The sequence below is a fragment of the Calonectris borealis genome, chromosome Z, assembly GCF_964195595.1.
Source record: "Calonectris borealis chromosome Z, bCalBor7.hap1.2, whole genome shotgun sequence".
Taxonomy (NCBI): Eukaryota; Metazoa; Chordata; class Aves; order Procellariiformes; family Procellariidae; genus Calonectris; species Calonectris borealis.
This window is the reverse complement of record NC_134352.1, coordinates 60,582,708-60,607,891: the sequence shown is the minus strand read 5'-3', so window position 1 is coordinate 60,607,891 and position 25,184 is coordinate 60,582,708. Positions and strand designations below refer to the sequence as shown.

The 25,184-nt window shown below is 37.2% G+C and overlaps 1 protein-coding gene across 2 annotated transcripts; it reads right to left on the bottom strand.

Annotated features, from left to right (window-relative positions):
- Positions 1-85: 85 nt before the first annotated feature.
- AGGF1 (angiogenic factor with G-patch and FHA domains 1) lies at positions 86-23,401 on the bottom strand. Of its 2 annotated transcripts, none has more exons than XM_075137626.1 (14): positions 23,201-23,401; positions 22,281-22,377; positions 21,632-21,837; positions 20,669-20,815; positions 18,839-19,027; positions 10,370-10,724; positions 8,697-8,808; positions 7,393-7,444; positions 5,117-5,218; positions 4,593-4,758; positions 4,259-4,341; positions 3,109-3,236; positions 1,892-1,991; positions 86-1,050 (listed from the first exon to the last, which is right to left on the bottom strand). In XM_075137626.1, the coding sequence occupies exons 1-14, from the start codon at positions 23,369-23,371 to the stop codon at positions 850-852; spliced, it is 2,109 nt and encodes a 702-aa protein (XP_074993727.1). In that variant the 5' UTR covers positions 23,372-23,401; the 3' UTR covers positions 86-849. The 2 variants fall into 2 exon arrangements, with proteins under 2 accessions (XP_074993727.1, XP_074993725.1); XM_075137624.1 differs by lacking the exon at positions 10,370-10,724 and adding an exon at positions 14,379-14,448 and having other exon boundaries at positions 23,201-23,394.
- Between the last annotated feature and the right edge of the window lie 1,783 nt (positions 23,402-25,184).

Genomic DNA, 25,184 nt, shown 5'->3' with positions numbered 1-25,184 from the left:
TGGGTTGTTTTTCTGGCATAATCTCCATTGCCAGCAATGGATGTATAAGAACAAGAAGTTAATAAATAATACACACAGACAGCAGTTTTCTAAACATACCTCCTCTTTTAAAGGCATGATACAGATTTACTAAACAAATCTCAAGCAAGTTCTTCACAGAAGAAAATTTTGCTACAAGCCATCTCTGAACATTGTTTTCTTCACCAATGCTGGTAGTTTATTTCATGGAGTACAGTATTTATTTTTGAACAGTACTGATGAATCATTTAAAAATGAGGTTTTTTCCCCCCTTAAGGTAAGCTGAGGCATGTGACTAGTACTGAACTGTATGGATTTAAGAGTGGTGTACCTCTTGCTGAGCATCTCACGGCAATCGTGAATAAACATATGAGAGGAAAAGGCAATATGATACTCTGTTAGTAGGGGTCGGGGGGATTTTCTTTTTCTTTTTTTTTTTTTGTTTGTTTCAGCTTGCTTTTAAACCACTGTTCAAATGTTAAAGGTATCATATTTAAATATAACAGATGTTTTGTTTGACTTTCCATGAATAATTGTGTTAAAAACACAATTGAAGAAACTTCCTGCTCATGATGAGAATAATTTTCAAGTAGTTAAATTCGCATATCCCCCTAAATTCCATTAATTTCTTATTAAAAATGTGTTTTTATAAAAGCATGAAGACTACAGAAAACCAATTAACATAATAGAGTTAATCTTGTATAATTTTTTCCACAACTGTATTTTACACATCACCAAGCTTCTGCTTTAGGCAAAAGAAAAAAAGAATAAAAATAAATTCTCTCCCAACTATTTACACATAGGAATTACCCTGCTGTGGGACTAGATCCTTTACTCTACAGTCCCTCTAACCCAAGGCGTAATCTTAGGTGTATCCCTTTGTGATTTAGGTTCTTGGAAGTTTTCAGCAAACCTTTCTCTTGCTTTATCCCAGTTCTTTTTATTCTTGCTGTGGATGATCTGAACATCTTCAATTGAGGCTGGTCTACTGGTGCCCAAACCTGCATGGGTCCTATGTAACTGAAGGTGGATCTGTCAAATACATTAAATATTGTTGTAACTGCAAGTTAGGTATTCGAAATACTTTAAATCATATTTTGTAATACTAATTCCACACCCCGCCCCCAAGCACTTCTCTTTAAGGCTCCAGTATACCTAGATCATACACAGACATCTAAAGTACTGTTAAAATGATGCAGCAAATCACCACCTCTAGAACTATGATCTAGAGAGCTGAATGATGTCACCTGCCACTAACATTACTGTGAAGTACTCCTCATCGAGTGAATAGTGTATGATCCCTGTGCTGGATAGTTTCACAACAAAAGGTATGGTGCGGCTCTGAGTAGCACTACTGCCAAAAGACAAACACATCTCTGGTGACAAAAATGGGGCTAACATGGAGGCCCAGAACGTGGTGGCTACAGTGACTTCAGCCAGCTTTTGCTCTCTCACGGCCCATTATCTAGCTTGATTTTTGTGCTACATCAGCCTCCGAGAACATGAAGGATTCCACCATAAACCCATCTTGAATTCACATCACTTAGAATTATTTCAGTCTTCCTCCAGACTTCGTGTTCAAATATGAAACTATTAATTCAATGGCTAGAAGCTAGCTGCCCTCCCTTGCTTAGTTTCCTAACAAACACAGACATTACTGGCATTTTCCACTGAAAGAACAAAATCATTGAAAAATTTCAAAATACTTCACTAATCAAGCAAAAAATTATTTGAGATTAGTCCTACTGAGATTATTCCTCCCTAACCAGAACTTCGAAACGTTTCAAGTGAATAGTGGCTTCCAATTAGACATTTTTCACTGCAAATACATTTCTATTCCTTTTTGCTCCAAGCAAAAACCAGAGACACCTACCGGATCCTTCATACCACCACCATCCTTGCCTAGGCCTTCCCCTTTCTTCCATCCCATCTTCTCCAACATTTTATGTCCTTTGTTGCTCTTGCTGATTTCACTTTGAAGAAAATTTAAGATAACTGATAAGCAAGAGTTAATACAGTTCTCTACTCAAGTACTGAAGGAGAGAAATGTGCACGAATATGCTGCTCTAGAAACTAGAACTACTATGCTGTTCCTACTTCCATCAAGACCTATCCAGAAGACCCTAGTGCTACCTTTTGCAAATTCTTCCATGAATATCTTCAGTTACCGAAGCTATTCCAAGCCTCTGGTCAATACCAACTTTCTTAAAACTCCTTCTGAACTATGGCTTACTTAAGGAGTTAAAAGATACAGCATGGGTGGGTGGGAATTGACTACACTAGGGAAAAGGCAACGTTGCTACCTCACCACCAAATCATTCTAACACACGTATTTCATTGTCTCACACTTCCTTTTACTAACTTACAAGCGCCTATGTCCTGGTTCCGGCTGGGACAGAGTTAACTTCCTTCCCAGCAGCTTGGGGGGTGTGCTGTGTTGTGGGTTTGGTGTGAAAGGAGCATTGATGGCCCATTGATGCTTTAGTTGTTGCTGGGTGGTGCTTGCACCAGGTGGGGGTGGGGGAGTGGGGGGGTGTGTTAAACCACGACAGCCTACAAGTTCATGTTTCTCAAAAAAACACAAAAAGCAACTACAGAAGCAAAGGAATAATTAAAGAGGAAGGTTAAAGTAAGTGTCATTTAAAAGGCATGTAAATGCGTATCCTATGATAGGCTGGATATTGACAGAAAAAACTGCAGGTGAAAAATTTGCATGTGTACTATTACTGGGACTGGATAGGAAAACTAGAAGTTGAGACACTTAAAAAATAGACATTATTGATGGTGTCAATAGCTGGAGAGTTCCTTGATTTTTTGAGTTGGTAAGAAAGTGATCTAAGCATCCTTACCGCCAAATTGAATTCTGAATGGCGGGTGAGGAGTTAATAAAAAGAGCATATGAACTGGAAGTGCGAATAGCTTACTATTTTCTACCTCTCCTAACACATTATATACAGGTAATTCATAATCTAACAAACTGTATCCTAGTAACTAATTGATACTTTATAATTATTTTTTAAGATTCACTAGAGAAGGACACTGAGGATTCCCATCCCCTCCTCCCGCCCCCACCTCCCCGCAAAAACTTACATATGAACAGAAGCTGGACTATCATCTCTCTGGAAGGTTCCTTCACTTCCAATGGTCTCTCTGCGTTTTCCTGCTCTATCTTTGTACTTTGGATTCTTCACTGCTTTATTGTCTTCATACTCTGTGTTCTTTATAAGCAGATTAAATTCCATCAAGGCAAAGAAAGCAGGCTTTAAATTCTTTATTTTTGGTAACTTCACTGCTTCCCTCCAAAAGTAAGGCAGCTTCAGCCTATTTCGTTAATTCTAAATCTTGTAACAAAAAACTATAGTTCTCATTTAGCAGTTTTTCACCTTACAGCCATACCTTGGTAAGGTATGTTATTGCCATCATCACATAATAATCTAATATTGCCGAATTCATTAACTTCACAGAGACTGTAAATAAATTAACAGATTCTCTTGAATCTTCTCTTGGTACGAATAATCAATCTCTCCATATTAGCACAAAACCATATGGACATGCCACTGGCTTTTTGTTTAAACATTTAGCCTGTTCCTCAGCAACTATTTCTTCAGAATAGATGACAGAACTAAGCATGTTAATAGATTCTGTATCAATATTCTTTTGGTAGCTGAAGAATTTGAGAGAAACAATGTTTCCTACACCAATACTTATTACAAGTGCTAGCTGTAACCCCATAATCTCTAAAACAGAAGTAACTTTAATACTTATATACTATATTGCCCGTACATTCATGTTGGCATTCTTCTATGGCAAAGCAGACTTAAAAACTTTAAAAAAGTCCCTCTTCCTTCCGTCATTTTTTCAGTTGCTCATTATTTTTCCTTTCCAAATAAAAGATAGCACTGCAATTTAGTGCAAACTTAACGTGCAGGAATAAAAATAGAAATGCCTTAAGAAATCTTAACCTCAAAAGGATGAGGAATCTTGTACACATTGGAATGGATTTTCTTTTCCTAAACTTTTAGCAGAACCTTCATGCCCTGTTACCATTATCTCTCTCTGTAGAGGTTTGTAAATAATCATTATTTAGTGTTAACAAAAGACAAGCTTGAGTTAAACTTCCAGGCTCAAATTTGAGTGCATTTGAAAACTTTCCTCATTCACTGAAGTCTATAGCTTAAAATAGGAATCACAAAGTAGATGGAGACTTCAAACACTTAATCAACTTCTACTGTAAACTCACCTGTAAACCATATTTTACCCGTATTTGTTTTAAAGCTTTTCTTCTGACTAACTCTCTCTCTTCTTTGCTAAGTGCTGGGCAAACTAAAAGGAAGAACACAGGATTGAACTTCTAATTAATAATGTAACAATGTTTTGAAACATACGACAACTGAGAGAAATTTTGTTCTAAATTTATTACACACAGACACACATACCAAGAAGAAAATACATCATTATGTATGGTAGAACTATTCCCAGTTGACAAGAAAATTGTAAGAAAACTGAAGTAATTATTATATTTATAAAAGTAAAGAGCTATAATAAAAAACATATCCCATGGTAACATGACTAACCAGAAGATTCCTTTTTCCTGTCCAGGCGAAGATGTGCTCTGACTTGTCCCGGTTCACATCCATCACAAGTATCACTGCCAGGATGTATATGAAAAGACAGCACAGTTTCACCAATCTTCACTTCATCTCCATGCTCCAAGATGTAGGGATCACATTTTATTTTAGGCTACAGAAACAGAAAGTTTTGGCAGCCATGTTAATTAGTTACTAATGAAGGGCATGAACTCTGTCATGAATACTGCTCATAACTTAGTAATTCAATTTGGTCTCACAAATGCAGGCAACTATTTTACTACAGTGGATATTTCACTCTAGCAACTGCAACCAGAGTGGATTTTTCCTAATATAACCCAAAAATGAAATATTGTAAGTGGCCCTAAAAACAGAAGGGAACTAAAGAAGAAACTGGTATATGAAAGAAGCCACATAATGACCTTGTTCGCGATTTGCCATAACGTATTTTAAATGACCACATGACTACAGTTTTCTGCAATGTACACAGCGTTATAGCAACAGGTACTCACCTGGAGAATCTGATTTCCATTAACAACTGTTCCATTCTGACTGCCTTGATCCACAAGAACGTAATTTTGCAAATCGTGGTCAAAATATACTTCTGCATGGAACTGATAAATAGAAGCCTAAGTGAAATGTTCTTATTAAGCAAATACTTCACAATTTATATGCTATTTTAAAGTAGTATTTCAGAACATGTTTTGAGGTCTTTTAACTGAGTGGCTCTGCTACTCTAAGTTAATAGAGTATGCCACACTTCATGATTTCATCCATGTGAAATGTAAATGAATGGGCCACAACAGCATGAGCTAAAGTATACTATTAGTAATACAACTATTTTGACCATAAACCAATGAAAAAGTATATACTTCCAATGTGGCAAGTATGCTTTACTTAATGAACTGCAAGATTCAGTAATACAGCATTTTTAACTGTTCTTAAAAATAAAAGGTTTTTTTCTTGTAAGGTATGTTACAGCACTTTCAATTTTTCTCTTTCAATTAAAAAAAAAATCTGATCTCATTCTACAGCTTCAGGTTACTTGGTCTTTCATGTCTGAAATAGCTCCGTAAATGCCATGCTTTTGTAAATTTCATGTAATTCACCTTCACCTGCATCTTAATGCCCAGGACACAATGACTAGCCATCATGTGCTGTTCCTTTTATATCCTCTCTGATATTGAGACTAACAATCTGATTTTTTTGTTTGTTTTGTTGTTGCAATTCTATATAGGATTGCTCCCAAGCCCACATAGAACAGAGAAAACACAAGTCCTGGCCAAATTCACGACGATATACACTACCTCCAAAAATGGCCACTGAGCAACCCAAAATTTCAACTTCTGCAGCCTACTAAGACTCCCAGTAAAAACCAGAAGTCTAAAAAAGTGACAGTTTCAAATTTGACAAGCAAAGATCTCTTTTGCTATAGTGGAGAAAAAAAACAAGAATCAATCTGGAAAGAAAGTGTTCATTTAAAACCAAATTTTTCCTTATCTTTGAGCAATAGTAGTTGCTACATTCAGTAATGAAAAAAAAAAAAAATCAAAATAGTATTTTGTAGATTGGCTAGCATTTACAACAGGAATACTCCCATAATGGTGGAAAGGTTGACTAGCTCATTCAATAGATAATTTAATTTCTACCTCTGTTTCATTGAATAGGATGAACCCAAACTTCTTCTAAAGGTTCTAAATCTGCAGAGTGTAGTGGTGTTTTTTTAAATCTCACTTTACACTCAAGAAAAGCAAATGCCAAAGTGGTCCACAGCTATCAACTATGAATAGTGAGGAAAACAAACTGGTAGTTAACTTTTTGTTTCTACGGAGATGTCATTTATCTTCTCCCTGCCTTTGACTCCTTATCTGCAAAGTGAAGTAACTTCTTATATAAACACTCAGGTACCCGTGAAGTACTAAAATGGTAACGTTACAGAAAAATAAAAGCCATTTGGCTTCTTTATGCACCCGATTTCAAATACATGCCTGAAGAAGTCATTAATAGCAGGGAAAGATTTGTTCTGGAAATTGTTCAGTATGAAATATGGTACATGGCTGATTAATCAGAACTATCATCTGGAACAGACGTAGTAAAGCGTATTTCAGATACTTGCATTTGCAGATGTTTTTATCTTTTTTTTTTTGTTTGGATGACATGTCTTCGTCAATCTACATTTTCTTTTATTAAAAGTGCTGTACTTATGGTCTGTGTTAAAGTAGCTAGCAAAACAGAGCACGTAATTTATCTTTAATCTTTCTTAAGCAGAAGAAAAATTTTCCATTACAATCTGTCACTGAAAGAAATTCTGTTAAATTTTCGTACTCCCTGTACATCACTTACATATTTATACAGTTGCCTTGAAGAAAAATAAAACAAAACCTGTTGCTCTAAGCTCAACTGCAAGTATTGGATTACTTTATGACAAAGTTCTAACTAGCTGACATCAATAGTTTATATACCATTAATACTTAAGAGAGTAATAAGTTTTCCTCAAGTTCAATAACTAAGAAATTCAAGGTTCAAAGTATGATTTTTTTACTGTGCTTTACACTGTGAATTAGTAAAACTCAAAGCCTTTGCAATCACACTGCTGTTGGCATTGAATTCCCATTCAGCAAAATACTGTATGTTTTCCTTTTTCTAACTTCAAATGTGGCTAAACCCACACCTCATTCTAAAAGTTCTTTAAAAAAATAACATAAGATTTTGCAAAATTTAAAGCCATAAAATCTAAAGCTTTATTCATAGGCTGATCTACCTTTCAGCAGACAGAAACAAGAGTTACCTTACTGACTCCAACTTCAGGAATCTGAAGTGTGTGTCCAACATCTTTTTCTCTGGAAAGGCAAGTTGATACATAAATCACAACAAAGTAGAAATAGGTCTAATAAGTGGCTTACAAAATGTGTATTTCAGTTGAACCTTAATACCATGTTTCTCTTCTGAGCTATTAGCGAGCTGTACAGATGTAAAACACTGTGTTGCAATATACACAATGTAAAGACTTGCTTCACATCCCTTCTTCCGTCTATAAACTATACACAGTAGGCAATGAATATATGATAAAGCTGTACCTTTAAATTTTTATCTATAAACCTGACATTCCTATCTGAACTTTTATACTCATATAAGGCCTGTAAATAATAGTCTGAACTCTGCATCCTTCAAGCTCTTCAATGCATCTTGGCATCAGTCTTCAATGCTGAAGTTGAATTCTTGGTAGCACTAGGCAGGTAATACAAGCAATGGAAGAGTAATCTGTATAGTATTCTTTTTTTTTTGTCAAAAACACTGCAGTAGGAGGAAGAGATTAGTTTCTTATACTAGGGGATGAAGAAGCAATGCAGCTAGCAAAGGACCTATATGCAAATTGCAAGCAGAATTGTCATCTGTTAATCTTCACATGAATGTACCTAGAAAACTCCACCTATAAGAGCAAATCAAAACACATCTATCAGCATTAGATAGAAGCAGCTGAAAAGGGGTGAGGTTTTCAGTAAGCATGGAAGAAAGCATTAATTCATCATTAAATTAATCATTCACAATGAACAAACCAGATTTTTTTTTTTTTAAATATTAGAACTGGAAGAATGCATACAGGGTAGCACAAAACCCAACTTATTATTTAAAAACGATGAACCAACCCTACTGGAATTTGAATGTGTGAGGAAGTTCAGGATATGCTTCTTTGTGATTCTGAGTTTCTGAAGTGTATTGTTCCATTTCTGAAAAAGTTACCTTAGTGGCCCAGAAATAAAGTTTACACTTTCTAGAAAACAAGTTTTCCAAGAATGACTTGCAGTTATGCTACTATTAGGACTTAGACACAAGATCAAGTTATCACTAACAAATTTTCATGACTGCTGAGCTACATTAACTGTATTTGCTGTTTACCACAGCAAGCATGACATTATGTGACATGACTTATATTTCTTACTATGGGATAACCTAATTAAGAGTACCTCACAACTGCTGCACACTAGGACGACAAGCATGAAGGGTAGGGACAAGCAATCCTGAAGTAGCTTCCACAGCTTTCAAAGCAAGGTACAGTTTCAGACACATATAACAAATTGCGTTCAGTTTTACCTTCCGATTGTAGCAGGTTTCACAGCTGTGATAATATAAAGTGATCCAGTCTGTAGAACTGGCGATCTTATTACAATTACTCTGATACAAGGAGGCCAGATCTTTTCTTCATCTATAATTACAAGAAAAAAACCCACCACTGTTACTACCAACAAATTACAGTTTTACCCCTATAGTCCATAGCTTTCAAACAACCGATACACATTCGGCCATTATCTGGCTGAATCCTATGCAACTTTCAGAAAAAGAAATATATAAGCACATCTGAAAGAAAACTTTGATGAAACTACTATTTCAAAGGCTTTCTGACTACATGCTAAAGTATTAAAAATGTTTTCCTAATTCTGGTTATTCACTTTACACAGCTGATTAGTTACACAGCAATAAAGCATAAATACATTCACAGAATTTACTAGCATATTATACATTTATGGACCACTAGTCATAACAGATTAGAATACAATTTTACTTTGAGAAAAGACAGCACCTTTTTGTTCATCACATTACAAACCTAATGCATATAGAACTTTATATTTGATATTTTCTGTCAAATGTATTTTTATTAGCACTATGCACCAGTACAGATAAGAAAAAATAATAGATGAGCCTACAGTTGCATATGCTGTTTTGCCTCAGTATCTGTTAAGTAATTATATTCTAATAGCTGTATTCTGTTCCTTGGTGTACATTTGCAGAAACAGTCTCCAATGATGTCAGCTAGGAATAGACATGGTAAGGTGGGAAGACACTAGCTCAAAAGGTACTAGGGAGAGAGAAACTGTCTCCAGTTTTTATTACTCCAGCATTACTGCAGAATTGATTATTAGAAAATAGTAAGGAATGCCATTAATCACTCAGAATCTGAGTACTTGAGTATGTAAAGTAATGAAAACAGAGGAAACAAACTGACTATTTAACTGTGAGCAGGGCACAGGCTGCAGTACAGACTTCTATAGGTTGTATTTCATTCTGTGATTTGGAATATCCTTTGCATATACATAGTTCCAATTGATTGCATTAAGCTTCTCACAGGTTACTTTGTTTTTTTTGCAAGAGACCATTCAATTCTTGAGGAGGTCTTAAGAACCTAGGAGAACACTTTCTTTGGTACAGAACACCATACAGGTTTCCTCTCTATACCCACTTCTTAAATGTTATCACTGGAATACACAAAAAATAGGATTTCAAATTGTACTGAGTACTCCATAGTCATCCTTTTCACCACAGTGGATTCATCTTACATTGAATTCTACATGATTGTTTATGAACAGTACAGAAATATTATACATTAATTGGAGAAAGTTAATACACAGAATTACTGGGAGGTCTGTACTAGAACCTCTATTTTAGCAATAGACTTCCTTTTTTCCTAACCTAAATTCTTTCTATCATAACCTAAACACATCTTATTCTACCACTGAGGTTTCTACACAAGCACAGGAAGTTACATCCCTAAACAGCTTTCACAAAAACACCACTACTTACTTCTGGCTACTTGCAAGTGAAGAGAAGGAAACAAATACTGGTAACATATAGCACTTTTTAATTCAAAGTATCTCAAGTCACGTGCTTCCCCCCTCCCCCAATTATTCAAACTTTTTTCTTGTAGTTTGTTCTTAATGGGCTCCTGGAAAAATATAGTAATATCATACATAAAATCCACAATAATTCACCTTCATCTTCTGAGTCTTCTGAATCAGCAGTTTCTTCACTTGTTACTTCATCCTCACTGCTGTAGGCTTCGCACTCAGTATCTGTAATTTCACCTTCTTCTGGCTCACTCTCTGTGTCTGCTGTTCTACTGTCATCTGTATATGCTGCAGTATCTGGTGTACTTTTGCATGAATGTGAATTTATACTGTCTGTAGAAATTGATTCTTTGGCTGTTAAACTGTTTTGTGGTTTTGTGTCCATTTTAGTCTTCTTTCTTACATTTGGAGACTCTTCTTCTTCAGTAGAACTTACTTGCTCAGTAGTGGAAAAGCAATTCAGACTGTTAGATGATTTCTGCTCTTCTGTGTCCAGATCCTGGAGGGGAGTTATAGAATGTTACATTCTTTACAGATTGAGTTATTCTAAAGTCTGCTATCAGCCTGGAAGTAAATTCTTCACTAGGAAGAATTATTTTTACAACTATTAAGAAATGGTTAAATTTCCAGAAAGTTTAGCGCATGCAGTCAACAGAACATTTCAGTAGAAATATTTTCACATCCTATTAGACATGACTGAGACCATCTTGTATTTGGGAAAGTGTGACTGCACTCCTCTTCTAAACTTCACTTATTCCTTCCTCTTTTCTCACACAAAACTTAAGATCCTTATCCTCAGTTTCAAACTTGTACAACAGCATCTTGAATATTTTCCAGTTTTGCTTTTATGACACTTACTTCTATCCCTCTCTTACTTAATTCTTGCAACTTGTTTAAAAGTTCTTTAATTGATCTTCATCATATCTTCCTCCTGTTTTTGTCTTCTCATTTTTTTCCATAATGGTCCAGAATATCTGGAACGCCCACCCAGGCTCACCTAATGACCTGCTCTTCCTCCTTTCAAAACTGCAACTTTAACAAAGCCTTTCATCAAGATACTGTAGAGAACTTAAGTTTAATTTATGCTATGTGCAACAGTTCTACTGAGAATCCATTTTCTGCTGCAACAAATTTCTCCATTGAATACCAGACAGATTAGATCATTGCAGGTTCTTCCATTGCCACTTGATTCTATCAGCAGAAAAAAGATCATCAACATTTTTTTAACTGAGAAATCTAAAGTTTCAGATTAATTTTTCTAGAGTACCTTGAAAATGTAATTCTTAATCTAGTAGCCCTGATGACCACCTTAAAAGAAATAATAATTAAAAAAAAAAAGAACACAGCTTTAAAAGATAAATAAAAAAAAAATCTCAGATTGTAAGTTATTTGCCATCTCGGATTCAGAATGAATGCATTCAATTGCCCTGAATTGTACCAAATATTGCAACACAGCAGTTAAAATAAAAAATATCATTGACTTTTTTCATAAGTTTTTGTATAGAGCATTTTACATTTCAAGATACATGAATTAATGTGAATGTTATTGTCATGGAATTTAAAGCACTTTCACTTTTCAGAATTGTAAAAACTCAGTGGCACAGCTGTAAGACAAACACAAGAATTCCTCTCAGCTCAGCAGTCAAGCTGTTGGGTAGGACTTTACAGTGTACTTTTGAAACACTTTCAATAAGACAGCAGATTCTCAGGAATAATCAGCAAATTTCAAAAGACCTCATGTTTTAACTGAAGGACTATTGGTTTGTTTAGGGTTTCTCCCTAATGCACTAGCCCTCCTTAGTAATCTAATCTGAAAACAGAGAAACTAATAGTCTGCTCAAATCAGAACTGAGGCAAAGCAACAAATGACTGTGATGCACAGATGCCCAAGTATAATACTCCGACCACTCAGCTCTTTCTCCACAGTGAACCCAGTGATACTTCTTTTTGGCATCACTTCAGATATTCTAAATTAGAAAATAAAGAGGTGCTGTTTCAGTGCCTAGGTGCTAAAGAGTAGACTCTCCCTTCTGGGTTGAAAACAGGAATTTTAAAAACCAGTCTTAAAGACAGACCAAGGATTCTGTAAATACATTCTGCCAATATGACCATTAAGCCTGTTCTCAGCAGTTTCTGTTTTTTTTCCACCATTACTACAATCAACTGTTAAGAAAGCAAATAAACTAAATAGTTCCGTTAAGTAATGGTAAAAATATAATCTTTGCATTTAGAAATCTTTGTACAAAATCGAGGATTTTAAAATTGCATTCCTAAAGTATATGTATTTTGAGCCCTTTATGATTTCACAGATTGTACTAAAATGCACATCTGGACAATGCCTAAACATTAAGATGAATGTATTCTTAAAGCATTTGAGAGGGTCTTGTGCTGAAGAAATCCTTTTCCATTACATATGACTACTAGTACTAACATAAAACATATGTAGCGTGCATGAAAGTGTAACTATGCAAACAGCACCTAATACCTTGCCTCCAACCAGGCATTGCTTAAAAACCAGGAAACAGCAATAAACAGAATATTCAGTACATATCATCGGGAATAACTTAAATAGGAGCAATGCACTTCATTTCTCAATGGCAGGATATTTAACTCTTCATCCCAAACTCATGATACAACACACAAAGTATGCAAGTACGTGCTTATTATAACCATGTATGTTACACCATGATACCAGGCACGTACATTCGTTGTATGTTGCTTTGCCTAATATATCTAAATAGTCAGTAGACCCACCCCAACAGTCATATGTGGATATGGATTGCCTCTATGTGATTCAGCTTTGAAAAACTTTGTATCTACTGGGTATCACCACATGATCTCTGGCTTTTCTCTCACTAAGCATGAGTAAAGTTGAAAGGTGGGATGAATTTGATCCATAATAAACTATTTCTTAACTAAAGGGTTGACTCAGTTCACATTTCTGCGTCCTTACAAAGACAGCCAAAGGTGCGAGTGAAATCAGGATTTTTTATGTATCCCATGAGGAGTGATCTTATAAGAATTACAAATCATGTTATGTGACTGGAATGGATGGTTTTGCTTTACGAAGAATAGGTCACAAACTACTGATTACAACGACCTTCTAAAGTGCAGATTGGCCTACTTACAATATATACATGAATGATCATAGTAACTGAAGTGTTTTTAATGAAAATTTCAAAATATTTTAAGCATTTAACTATACTTTTTGCTTTACTGTGACAAAGCAAGATATTGTGTCTTTCAAAACTTCACATTTTTCTGTATTATGCCTGATCAACATGCATGTTCATGCAATTCTTCAGCATGCCTACAAATTAGAATTTAAAAATTACTGTGAGCATAATTAGCTTAATTCTAAGAAATGCACTGTTTAAACTGTATTGTTTTCTAAATCAATTTATTTTATACAAAACATACAAATATGTACAAATACAACTTTTCCGAAATGCACAGTCTGTTGCTTATTGGTTTGATAGAAGTTCAGTAGGTGACTTAATGGAATCATGGGTACTCAGCACCCTCACCTAAAGGGCTGAATTTTAGATCTTTAGCACTGATTCTCTCAATTTGAAATATTAATCTGAAATTCAGTATTTTACTAAAGAAACATTTTCAAACAGTGTAAAATAGCTCTTCCATTCAGATGACTAAGCTTTCACTTGTTAAAACTGTTTCACAAGTACTTCTGCCTTCCCCCCTACACAATACTTGAATTTCCAATGCAAAAAATCTAATTAAAAGCCAGAAAAAGAGTAAAGCTCTTCCTATATCATAAAGAAGCCATTTTATACACTGGTGGACAGCTCTGAAATACAGGGAACATAAATTTGCCCTACCTAAAGAACACGTAGTTTGTTTCGTCAGGACACCCTATATTAATACAGTGATGCTAAATATGTCTCTTCCCAAATATTCTAGATTGCCATCAAAGTTTTCTTCAGATGTTTTACTTATACAGTGTTTCAAATATATTTCAAAGTTACTTTGTAGATTAACTGATTTTGATCAAATAGCTTAAAAAAAAATTATTATTCCTTCAGAAAAATAGGTATCTAAACATGAACTACTAGATATTATTTTTCCTTTAATAAAAATATCAAGGTTAAAGGTAAACATCCACGGACTAATGTGTTTGGTGTCTCAACTCTACCTTCACCAGAAGCTGCCAATCCAAAAGAAGAAATCTTCAGATTAGCCATGGTTTCTGTCAACTGACGTACCTAAAGATGGGATGAATATCAGCAAAAAGTAAACTACACGTGATAAAAAAAAAAATCACTGCTTCAAGAGTTCTATGGGAAATACTACTACAAAAGCCTTGTCTCTCCTACAGAAGTATCTAGGATGCATCTCTAATGGAAAAGAATAGGATAGAAGTTAATTTCGAGCACCACCCTGAAATAAAATAAAACTTTTAGACAGTAGTTTAAGAATAAACTGTAAAAATAATTTCTGGGAAAAAAAAGCGTATGTCAGACCCTGCATCTAAATTTTCTAACAGCCCCAATCCAGCAAGTAGAACTACATGATCGCTATTGCACACCATCTGTTCTCCAACCTGTATGGAAGCATCGATCTAGATATTAGGCCAGGGATCACCTTATCATCGATGCCATCTTGTGATTTGTTTTGTGGGTGTTTTTTTTTTTTTTTTTAACTTTTCCAAATTTACTTATTTAAAGGTGTTTCTTGTATAGGAGATAATTATGGTATTTCTCACCCCACTTTTTTTTTTTTGGCCCACCACTACAAAAAAATATCAGAACTGAACTATATGCCTGAAAGTTCCAAAGTAATCCACCCATCCTCTTTATCTGAGCTGCACAGAGGCTATGTAATACTTCATCCTGGCAAATAAAATTCCTGATCGTCTATTAAAAGCAAGCATGTGGGCAGCAAGCTTAGTTTCACAAGTCAAAAGAAAACTATTTGTAATATAGAAGTTTGGTGACTGAAAAGAAATAATCTCTTTAAAGAAAGTTCTTGTATAAGTCAGGAACATTCCTCAGGAGATACTAACCACATGAGTTCCCCTCCACTGTTTTTTTTGCAATTAGAAGTACATTCATTGTAGCAGATGCTCACTAGTATTTTTTTGTTTAGTAATTCAGCTTGTTAAAAATACAATAATATTTCAACAGATTAATTTTATTCTTTAGCTTCTCAGATTTACATTGCTTTTTCAAGAACGCTGCAATATTTGCAGAGAATACAGTTGCCATTTCTGTAGTGTTAAGCATCCCAAATTTCTACTTAGAAATAGATACTATATGTAAGATAGCTGAGCACATAAAATTCTTCACAATAGCTACAAACTAAACCGCAAGTAAAACACCCTCCTGTGACCAGAAACAGAAAGTTAACAGATTGGCCCAGTTACCATCTTTTTTAGATTAAAGAAAGATTAACTTTGGTTTAAACAGAAATAGTCATAAAAAATTGCATGTGATTTTTGAAAAAACTATATAGCTACCGGTACCATCTATGTAGAAATATTTGCTATGATAACCTACATATGCAGCTGCTAAATTCCCTTATTTCTTGTATTTGACAACTTTTAAGTAATATTAAATATCAATATTTGTTTACATTTACTCCTTTAACTGAAAAAGAGCAAAAACAAGTTTAACAAGTGTTTCATGTACCTGAGGTTCTGTAACTACTGTGCACTGTCTTCCCCCGCTTCACATGCATATTCTTATAAACCACCTCATCTTCACCCAGGAATAATAATGTTCAGGGGGTGTATGACACATTCCCAGAATTAGACCCTGGTATTGCTTTATTTACCCCTATTAGTGGTCCACAGACCAGGCAATAAACCAAACCATTCTCCTACTTGAACTGGCTGTAGAAGAAGAAAGTCAAGTAAAACCTACTTTGGTCAAGAAATTAGGTAATGTTTGGATGCATTTCTCAGGCTAGCAGCACAATTTAATAACCAATTGGGAAAAGCAATAATGAAATACTAATCTTCAAAATAATTGTCGCAACTTTAATAATTTAATCAGTATTCAGGGATAGGTTTTATTTTAACTTTGTATTATTTTTGTCAAGAGTGGAAGAGGGAATGGAAGGGAAAGGGAGAAGGCTGGGCATAAAGTGTGTAAAGCATTTCAACAGACAACTCTTCAACTCCAGAGTTCTACTTAAAACCAGATATTTTTGGTTTTGTTTTAAAATGTATATAATACAATAACTAGCATGAACTAATTAGTGCCTTTACCAATACCAGACCAAACTGGACAACAATAAAATTGCCAAGAAATACCAGGCATCTATGAACTGGATTGTGCAGCTTATAAACTATTTTTTCTGTTTTATAACAGAAAAATCTATAATCTTTTATTCTACTAAATCTTAATCTTTTATTCTAATGTAACATGTTTTTTTTTTAAATAATGGATGAATTTCTTATACGACTAAGAACCACACAGCAAGAATAAAGTATTTTAGCTATGTAAAATACGACAGTAAGGTGCTTTGTTTTTTCTAAATCTAACACTGCATTTACATAAAAGTGCACTGACAAAAAAGTTTTTAAAGTTTTTTCTTTTTAAAGTTTAAAGACACTTTGTAGTCTCTCTTTTTTTGTTTTAAAAAATAGAAAAGGTCTTGATGCTTACTATGACACTAACTTTCATTTACTGTTCACAGATGCAAAGATCTGTGCACCACAGAATCTGTTTTAAATGTTTTTTCTGTTATCTTGTTGGTTCAAACAAATTAATTCACAAATAAAGCAAAGTACTTAGTTCACTATCAATAAAACACATCATAAAAAAGTGGATGTTTACCTCCTACCTTGTGACTGTGCAAGCTTCACACAAAAGATTTGTTAACAAGACCATCTATATAAAAATATTTTATCAATATAAAATAAGCTAAAGACAAGTAGTTATTTGTGGTATGATCAGATGACAGAAGTGGATTGTGATGAGATCCCAAAAAGTAGTCAAAATTATTTTTTAGGTCAGAGCTCTATATGCCACAGAACTTTTATAAATACACTTGTTGATTTAGGTCAATATATAACAGTTCATCACAGAATTAAATTTAAGACATTTCTTAATTGCACTGTATGATAAAGGCTCATTCCTACAAGGTTTCCAGGATATTCATCATGTGTTAGGAAAACAAAGTTCTGTATTAACAATGCCTTTTGAGAGTGGCAGAATGCTAATTCAGCAGTTGCACACAGCATGCCCAGAACTTGGAAGCTGGTAAAACTCCTAGCTTCAACTGCATTAGCTCCCCGCTCCTAAGTCTAAAGGATCATTATACTTAGTGTTGCTAAGTATCCACTTCAAGCTTTCAAAATGGAATGGTTCACATGAAGTTTTCTCAAAGAGTAGAAATTCCCACAGTAGCCACGATGTATTTATAAAATCTGTAATCGATCAACTACCACTGTCCATTTAACCTATCTTCACTGGCTCTTAATGTAAAGTTTCCATTTTCAAATCTTTCAGAAGACCTCACTCCTGATACAAAATTTTTAAACTCTGTATTGATGCTACGTAACTATTATGTAAGAGTACCTGTACACTAGCATAATTATTTCAGATTTCAACGAATCAGCTTGACTGAGGCCTACAAAATTAAATTATGCAATGGTTAAAGCAATAGCTTTAAAAAATGCAAACTAAGGAGCACTGCAAACTAGAGAAATCAATACATTCAATTAAATCTTAAGTCATAAATTTGCAGAATAGGACTATACAAATTTGATTCATCATCAATAATAGTGTTCATTAAGAAAATACTTCTTGAGGTTTAATAGCTGTGTTACAATAAAACTTCTGGTGTTTAGGAGTGAGTAATTTTTTTCAAGGCAGTCACTATGTACTATATGGTATGCTTTCTTAGCAAGCAGAACAACAGAAAAGAAGTTATGTTTTTTATAACTTAAAATACAAGTTAATTACAACGGGCATTTATTAAGATGTACAGCTTATCCACACCCTGTGGACAACAAAAATGTATTGATGAAATAAAATATCAATAGGAGAGCATAATATGCAAAGAATTAGAACTTCACAGGTATTTCGTCAATCCCAAATGATGGTAGAGATACAGTAAAATGTCAACGTGATGAGCTTTAGAATAGAGTCACAGAGAAGGGGTGGTGCGTGTGTATGCATTTTCAAAACCTTCAGTCATTTTTTGATTCATCACGTGAATTAAACAAAAAAAAAGTCCAACAACAAAAAAACACAAGCCAAAACCCTAAAACCAAGACACTGAGGTAACACTGAATTTCTGACGTAAATCCAGTCCGCATAGTACCCTGAATTCATTCTAGCTAATCAGAGGGCTTCACTGACACCCAATTTTAGACATCTATACAGTTCTATTGTAATAAAATAACATAATAAAATAAAAGTGAGGGAATCCAAGTTTAAAGTTACATCCTTAATCACTCACCAGGAAAATTATTTGAACACTAACTACATGTTAGCAACCTGCTGTATATAGTTTAAAGATGGTTGAATCCTTCAGAAAATAAGCATACATCCTCTACATAAAACCAAACTACACAACCCATTAAGTTGCATCATGAAAAAAAGCCCATGTTTTGCATTTCCTATCTGTCAGTTCTGAAGTTACCTTATACTCATTTGCAGTAATCCGCTCTGGTTCTTTTCTCTTCTTTTTCCCTTTTTTATCCTTGGTGTGCTGAGTACCAGAAGCCTGATAAGACTGCAGATCCACTCGTGAATGAAACTGGTATCGGCCGCTTTCCACATCACAGTAGTAATAAATTCCAGTTGCCGGATCATAATACAGTTGATTTTCCTTTACAAGAAATGTAATCATTACTTCAATAAACACATTGTTCAAAGAAACACCCAGTTAATAAAGAACCACATACTAAGTTTAAAAAAACCAAAATACTCAAACATACTAAAGAACTGTGGTAGCTTGACCCTGGCTAGCTACCAGGTGCACACCCGCTCTCTCAATCCCCCTCCTCAACAAGACCGGGGGAGAAAATAAGATGAAAAGCTTATGGGTCAGGATAAACACAGGGGTCCTTCCCATGGGCTGCAGTCCTTCAAGAACTGTTCCAGCATGGGTCCTCCACGGGCCACAGCTCCGGCCAGGGGAACCTGCTCTGCATGGGTTTTCCAACAGCCACAGCTCCTTAAGGAGCTGCTCCGCTGTGGGGTCCTCCATAGACTGCAGTATGGATATCTGCTTCCATGGACGGCTGGGAATTGCCTGCTCTGGTGCTTGGAGAACCTCCTCCCACTCCTCCTTCTTTGACCTTGGCGTTCGCAGGGTTGTTTCTCACACTCCCCGCCCCCTTTCTCCCCTGCTCTGCCACATTCACACTCCACTGTACAGCGTTTTGCCCTTTCTTAAACATGCTTTCACAGAGGTACCACCAGCTTGTCTGATGGGCTCAGCTGTGTCCTGCAGTGGAACTGGTCATGTCCAGGCAGCCCCTGACCTCTTCTCACAGAAGCTGCCTCTGCAGGCCCCAGTCCCCACTACCAAAACCTTGCCAGTAAACCCAATATAAGAACTTTTCCTGTAGTTCAGAAGATTTCCTGAACAATAAAATACATTCTTTCGTATAATTGTACCATAAACTGTAATCTATAGCCCTATAGTATCTAACTATATCCACAAACTATGTCAAAAGCAATGGTATAATTTAAGACTTTTAAAAAATTAAGTCCAGAAGCATCCCTGAAAACAAAATAAGTAGTTTTGTGTACCACATGCACTTTTTTTTAATTGAGTTGAACATAATGCTGCAAACAAAACCTCTGTTTTCATCACAATAGTTCCACTGAGATTTGTGACAGTATATATATCTACCTATATATGCATGTACATATACACATACCTCATAGGACAAGAAGAAAACCTCCCCAAAAGCTCTCTTATGAAAAACGTATAGCAGAAACTAACCATTATGAAATTCCGATCCACCATCTGACATCTTTTTTTAAAGAACTATTTTCTTTCTCGTAACATCAAACTAATTGGTAACCATACTCCAGCAAAAGTACTAATATTTCGTGTATTTTCTCTCAACATGCTTTTGACTGTGGAGAGGCCACTGACTTAGTTCAGCAATCTGTCTTTTTCTAAACAGGTCACCTTTTAGCTCAAGCTTTTAATTTTGAAAGAGTTACAGAGCAGCTCTATAGTATAAAATTTCTACAACATCAAGCAAGTTAAAGATCTAGGAGACATCAAAAAGAACTGAATGAAAATCTAAATTTGTATCTTAGCCTGCTATCTTTAATTTGACTGAAATAATTCAACAACTAATTAACAAACTTCCATTACTATTTGTCTTCAATAACATGTTTTTCAAATCATAAAGTCAGCTTGGCTCTTAGTTCTTTGCTGACATCAACTTTTACTACTAAAACTTTGTAATAGAGAAAAAATGCCAAGGGTTTTGAAAACGACCCTTACCGAATTATAGTAGAATCCAGTGCTATGGTCAAAATACAGTCCTGTATTTTCATCGTAAATAAATCCGGTCTGTGAAACAGCAGCTTCTGCAGCAGCTCTCAAGCTCTCTGCCAAAGAACCCTCTGGTACTGAAGTATCTTCTGCTTCCTGATACCAGAAAGTAAGAAATTGAATTTTCTTCTAAAAAGAACCTCCTTGGTTCTTTAGCATTTTTCAATGCCCTATTTTACACAAAACAAATTAGTGCTCTATGGACTTGGATTGATTCAAGAACTATTAAACAAGGCAAAAATCTAGCTGTAGTTTACTGATAAACTCCTACTGATTTCAATGGGACCAAGACTTCATCCTGTGCCTTCCATTTTCCACAACCTTTATTCAAAAGTGGTTCACGTCAAAAATATACAGAGTGAATATCTTTCTGTACATTCCTCAAATAGATTTTTGCTCTCCATTCCATTTTAGTTGCTAGATGCTAAGGCATGAAATCAGTTAAGCAAGTGAGATGAAGTGAGTGATCTAAGAGAAGGCTGGATAGCAGGGAAAAAAAAACCCATAACAAAATAAACATATAAAACCCCCCAACAACTTTCTTCTCCTTACATGATGCCTCCTTATATCAATGGAGGGAAAAAAAACAGTATACTTTAGGACAGTCAGCGTGGCCATATTGAACATATTTTGCTGATAAAAAATGCCACGCTTCCAGGCTATGTAGGACATATGTTTTAGAATGTGCTTTTTTTTAAAAACAAATCTAGGAGTATGTTATGCTTGGAACATACTACAAAATGAATTAGTTTCAAAGCACAAGGGTGTTTGTCTGCTATCATTAGCACCACACCATCACAAAAATTCATTTCATAAAACGACATCAAGAACAAAAGCTCATCTTTTTCATGAAATTAATTATTAATAGAGTGCTGACTTCAAAATTGGTAAAACCCCAAACAGTTCTGTAACCTGTGAATTCTGGATAAAATTTTCCTCTTCTCCACCTTCAGCAACCTCGGTGCTATCCATCCTTAAAGTAATACTAGCACCTGTGTGCAATTCCTCTGTGGAATTATGCTCAGTGCCTTCAGTCCCATGATTGTGCTGCACTGGCAGTTCAGATGCACAATCTTGAGTATCAATATGATTGTAATAATTTTCATAGTAGTAATAATCTGCAGGGGGAGAAACAAAAACTTGAAGTGGCATAAATTAGCAAAGCAGTATTTTGCACAATGCAGTTTAAGGATTCTAAATCTTAAATTGGAAATTTATGTATATAAGCAGTCTAATGAAATTCAATTATTAGGTAGTGCCTCCGCTTCACATTTATTCCACTCTTACTGTACTTTAAAAATTGGTAAAACATGTGTGTGTAATGTACAAGATTACTATGTAACAGATTACTAAGGCATGAATTCTGCTACAGCCCATGCTACCTTTTATTCTGTTCTAAAAGGAATGGCTTAAATAAATAGGAAATGGTCCAAAAGACAATGTCACGTTACTGAGTTTAATGCAGCTAGGGATACAGACTCGAAATGTATTTTATATTAAAAAATTTTCAAAATAAGATACTGTTCTAGATGTCTGTTTAAGCAATCACCACCCTCTCTACCTCCTTGTGACCACGCAGCATAGTCCTCTGTCTGTACTTCTACGCTAGATGTATCCTTCTCCTTCCTATTATGGACTTCCTTAGTGAGCTCTTCAACCTGAAAGAAAAACAGCATGTTACAGAATACAACGCTGCATTTTAGGGGTCGACGCCAGGAAAGAATATCAGCCTATTTTACATTCTATTATTCAAACAAAACATAACTGCATCATAGCTATTTCAATTGATCTTTGTTTTGCAGGAGATAATTTTCTACTTGAATGGCTGGCATAATGAAAAACATAATTTCTGCTCACGAAGGGTATAATAATAAAGGCAAGCACTTGGGAGGAAAAACAAAAACTTAACAAAGGTTATTTTTACAATGCCCACCCTGAAAAGTTGAATTTCAAGCAATAACTACTGTTCTGTGGTAACGAACTGTGGCACTTAGGAAACTTCCCTATTTTGCCATAAGCATCCGAGGAGCAATTCTTCCACTCTTCCTTCATTTCACCATGTTTATTAAGCTTCCTTCCTTCTGCTAAATACAGTTTTTCCTTCTGACTGCGAAACCACCTTTCTGGCTGAGAAGACGCTACCATTCGCCGCCCCCGCCCCACCACCTGTCCGGCCAAACGTTGACTCGGGACAGCAAACTCGAGCCAGCAGCCGCAGCAGCAGCACCTTCTCTGGCCGCCGAAGTCCCGCGGGCCAGGCGAGCCTGGGGGCTCCGGAAGGCACGGGACCCGCCCGCCCCATGAGCTCAGCCCGAGCGGAGGGAGCACGCCGGGGGGGGTCGGCAAGCGGGGAGGGGGGCCGAGGGGTACCCAGTCGCGGGTGGCGGCAGCGGGGACGCCTGACAGGGCTGGGGTCGAGTGCCGCCCGGCCCGGAGAGGGAGAGAGGGACGGGAGAGCCGCTTACCGGGGCGGGGGCCTACCTGTCGCCTCAGCGCCTCGCTGCCCTCCCGCGCCTCGCGGTAGAGGCGCTCGGTGCGGCGCAGCCGGCGCTGCGCCCGCTCCAGCTGCCCGCGGCAGGCGCCCAGGTCCGCCTCCAGCGCCGCCACGCGCTCCCGCAGAGCCCGCTGCTCGCCGCCGGGCGGGGAGGCCATGCCCGCCCGCTCCTCAGCGCCCGCCCGCCGGCCGCCACCCGACGCCTGGGACAAAGCGGCGGCCGCGGCCCCGCCCGCCGGCCCCGGCCATGGCGCCCGACCGGGCGCGAGGGCAGCAATGGCAGGGTCGCGCGCCCTCCTCGCGCGCGCGAGCTTCGCCCAGCGGCGCCGCCGCAGGAAAAGTTTCCCCGCGGCGCGCGAGGACCTGCCCGCGGGGCGGGAACGGGGCGCAACCCGGAAGGCACCGGGAGAGGCCGGAAGTGACATGTGGAGGAGGGCGCATGCGGCTGGCACCAGCTTGCGGTTGCCAGGCGACGCGCCGGTGGGGGCGGGGCCCAGGTCCGGTACAACCAGCTGCGGGCGGGGAACTCCCGGGGCAGAGCGGTAAACGGCTGGTTGGGGCTAGCGCGGCTCGTGGCAGGGGGGCAGCGTCGGAGGGAAGCTGAGGCATGACCAGGAACCCCCAAAGAGAGCCGGGGTGCAGAGCCCCTGCGTGGGGCGGTCTCGGGGCTGGGAGTGCTGGAAATCTGTTAACGGCCCGAAATGCCTTACCGACCTCAACCAGCGACTGTACTTGGTCGCGCCAGGGAGAGCTTGTTGCTGTTGGCGTGCTCCAAGGTTTAACCTGTAACACACGATACAGTGAAAAGTAATTCTAGCACGTACACCATTCTACAAAAGTACAGCATGGTTTTGCTTGGGGGTTTTTTTTGGTTGTTGTTTTTTTTTTTTTTCGCTTGGGATTTCTCAGTGTCTACTGTGGCGAACCGCTTCATATCCTGGCTAGAAATTGCAGTGTCTGGAGAGCTTTGCAACTGTAGCTGCCTGAGCAGCATTCAAGGCTACTATGTTAAATCTGTGCTGAGAATTGCAGCATTGCAGTCCTGTATAAAATTCTGTTACTGGGATTTCTAGAGGCAGCTGCAGGGGGTTGTTGGGTTTTCCCCCACAGCCGCACCTCAATATGGTAATTTTCAAACCCTGACGTCACAGGCTTCTGTTTCTTAGGAGTGCTTTGCCTCTGATGAGCACAATGCTTCTCAGTTGTTAAAAAAAATGGAAGTGTGGTATCCTTTGTTACTTTTGCACCTTGCTCCAGAAACAAGAAGTACATCATAGTAGATCATAGCCTAATAGTTTTTAGACCTGACAAGAGTGAACGTCAATTGCATACATGGACATCTACTCCTGCTAGCAGATATGTCCCAAATAATGCACCACCTTTAGAAGAAGTGAAGTAATGCATACATTTCATATATACGTATATAGATTTTTCCTATGTTTTCACATATATATTTCATATAACTTTTTGTTTTGGCCTTTCCTTGACTGCTGGTTTTCACGATGCTGAAAGAATCTCCAAAGGGGTTAGGGCTTTAAAGCTTGCAGTGTGTCATGTGCAGGCCACAAAGTTGTAGCCATGCTTCTGTGGCCTGCTTTTTGGCTGCTGAATACAAGGGAGTGGCTTCTTGCCTGTCAAACTTTTGTCTTCGCATCAAATTAGTGATTATTTTTGCCACTGCAATCTGTCTAGGCACTTCTGAAATGTTTTTAGTGTGGCCTTATGCCATTACTTATGAAAGCTTGGTAGCAACATGGGACTACAATAGGTTTTGGGTTAGACCTCACTCAACACAAGCAAGCTTGAATCTTACATTGCTCTTGTGGATAGCAGATAATACAACACTTTCAGTCTATGAGTTAGAAGCTGAGATAGTGCTACCTTTATTCACTTGCTTCTTGCAGCTGCTGAAATAATGCCCTATTTCCAATAAATAAAAAGCCCAAAGACATGTGAGCTCGAAAATCACAG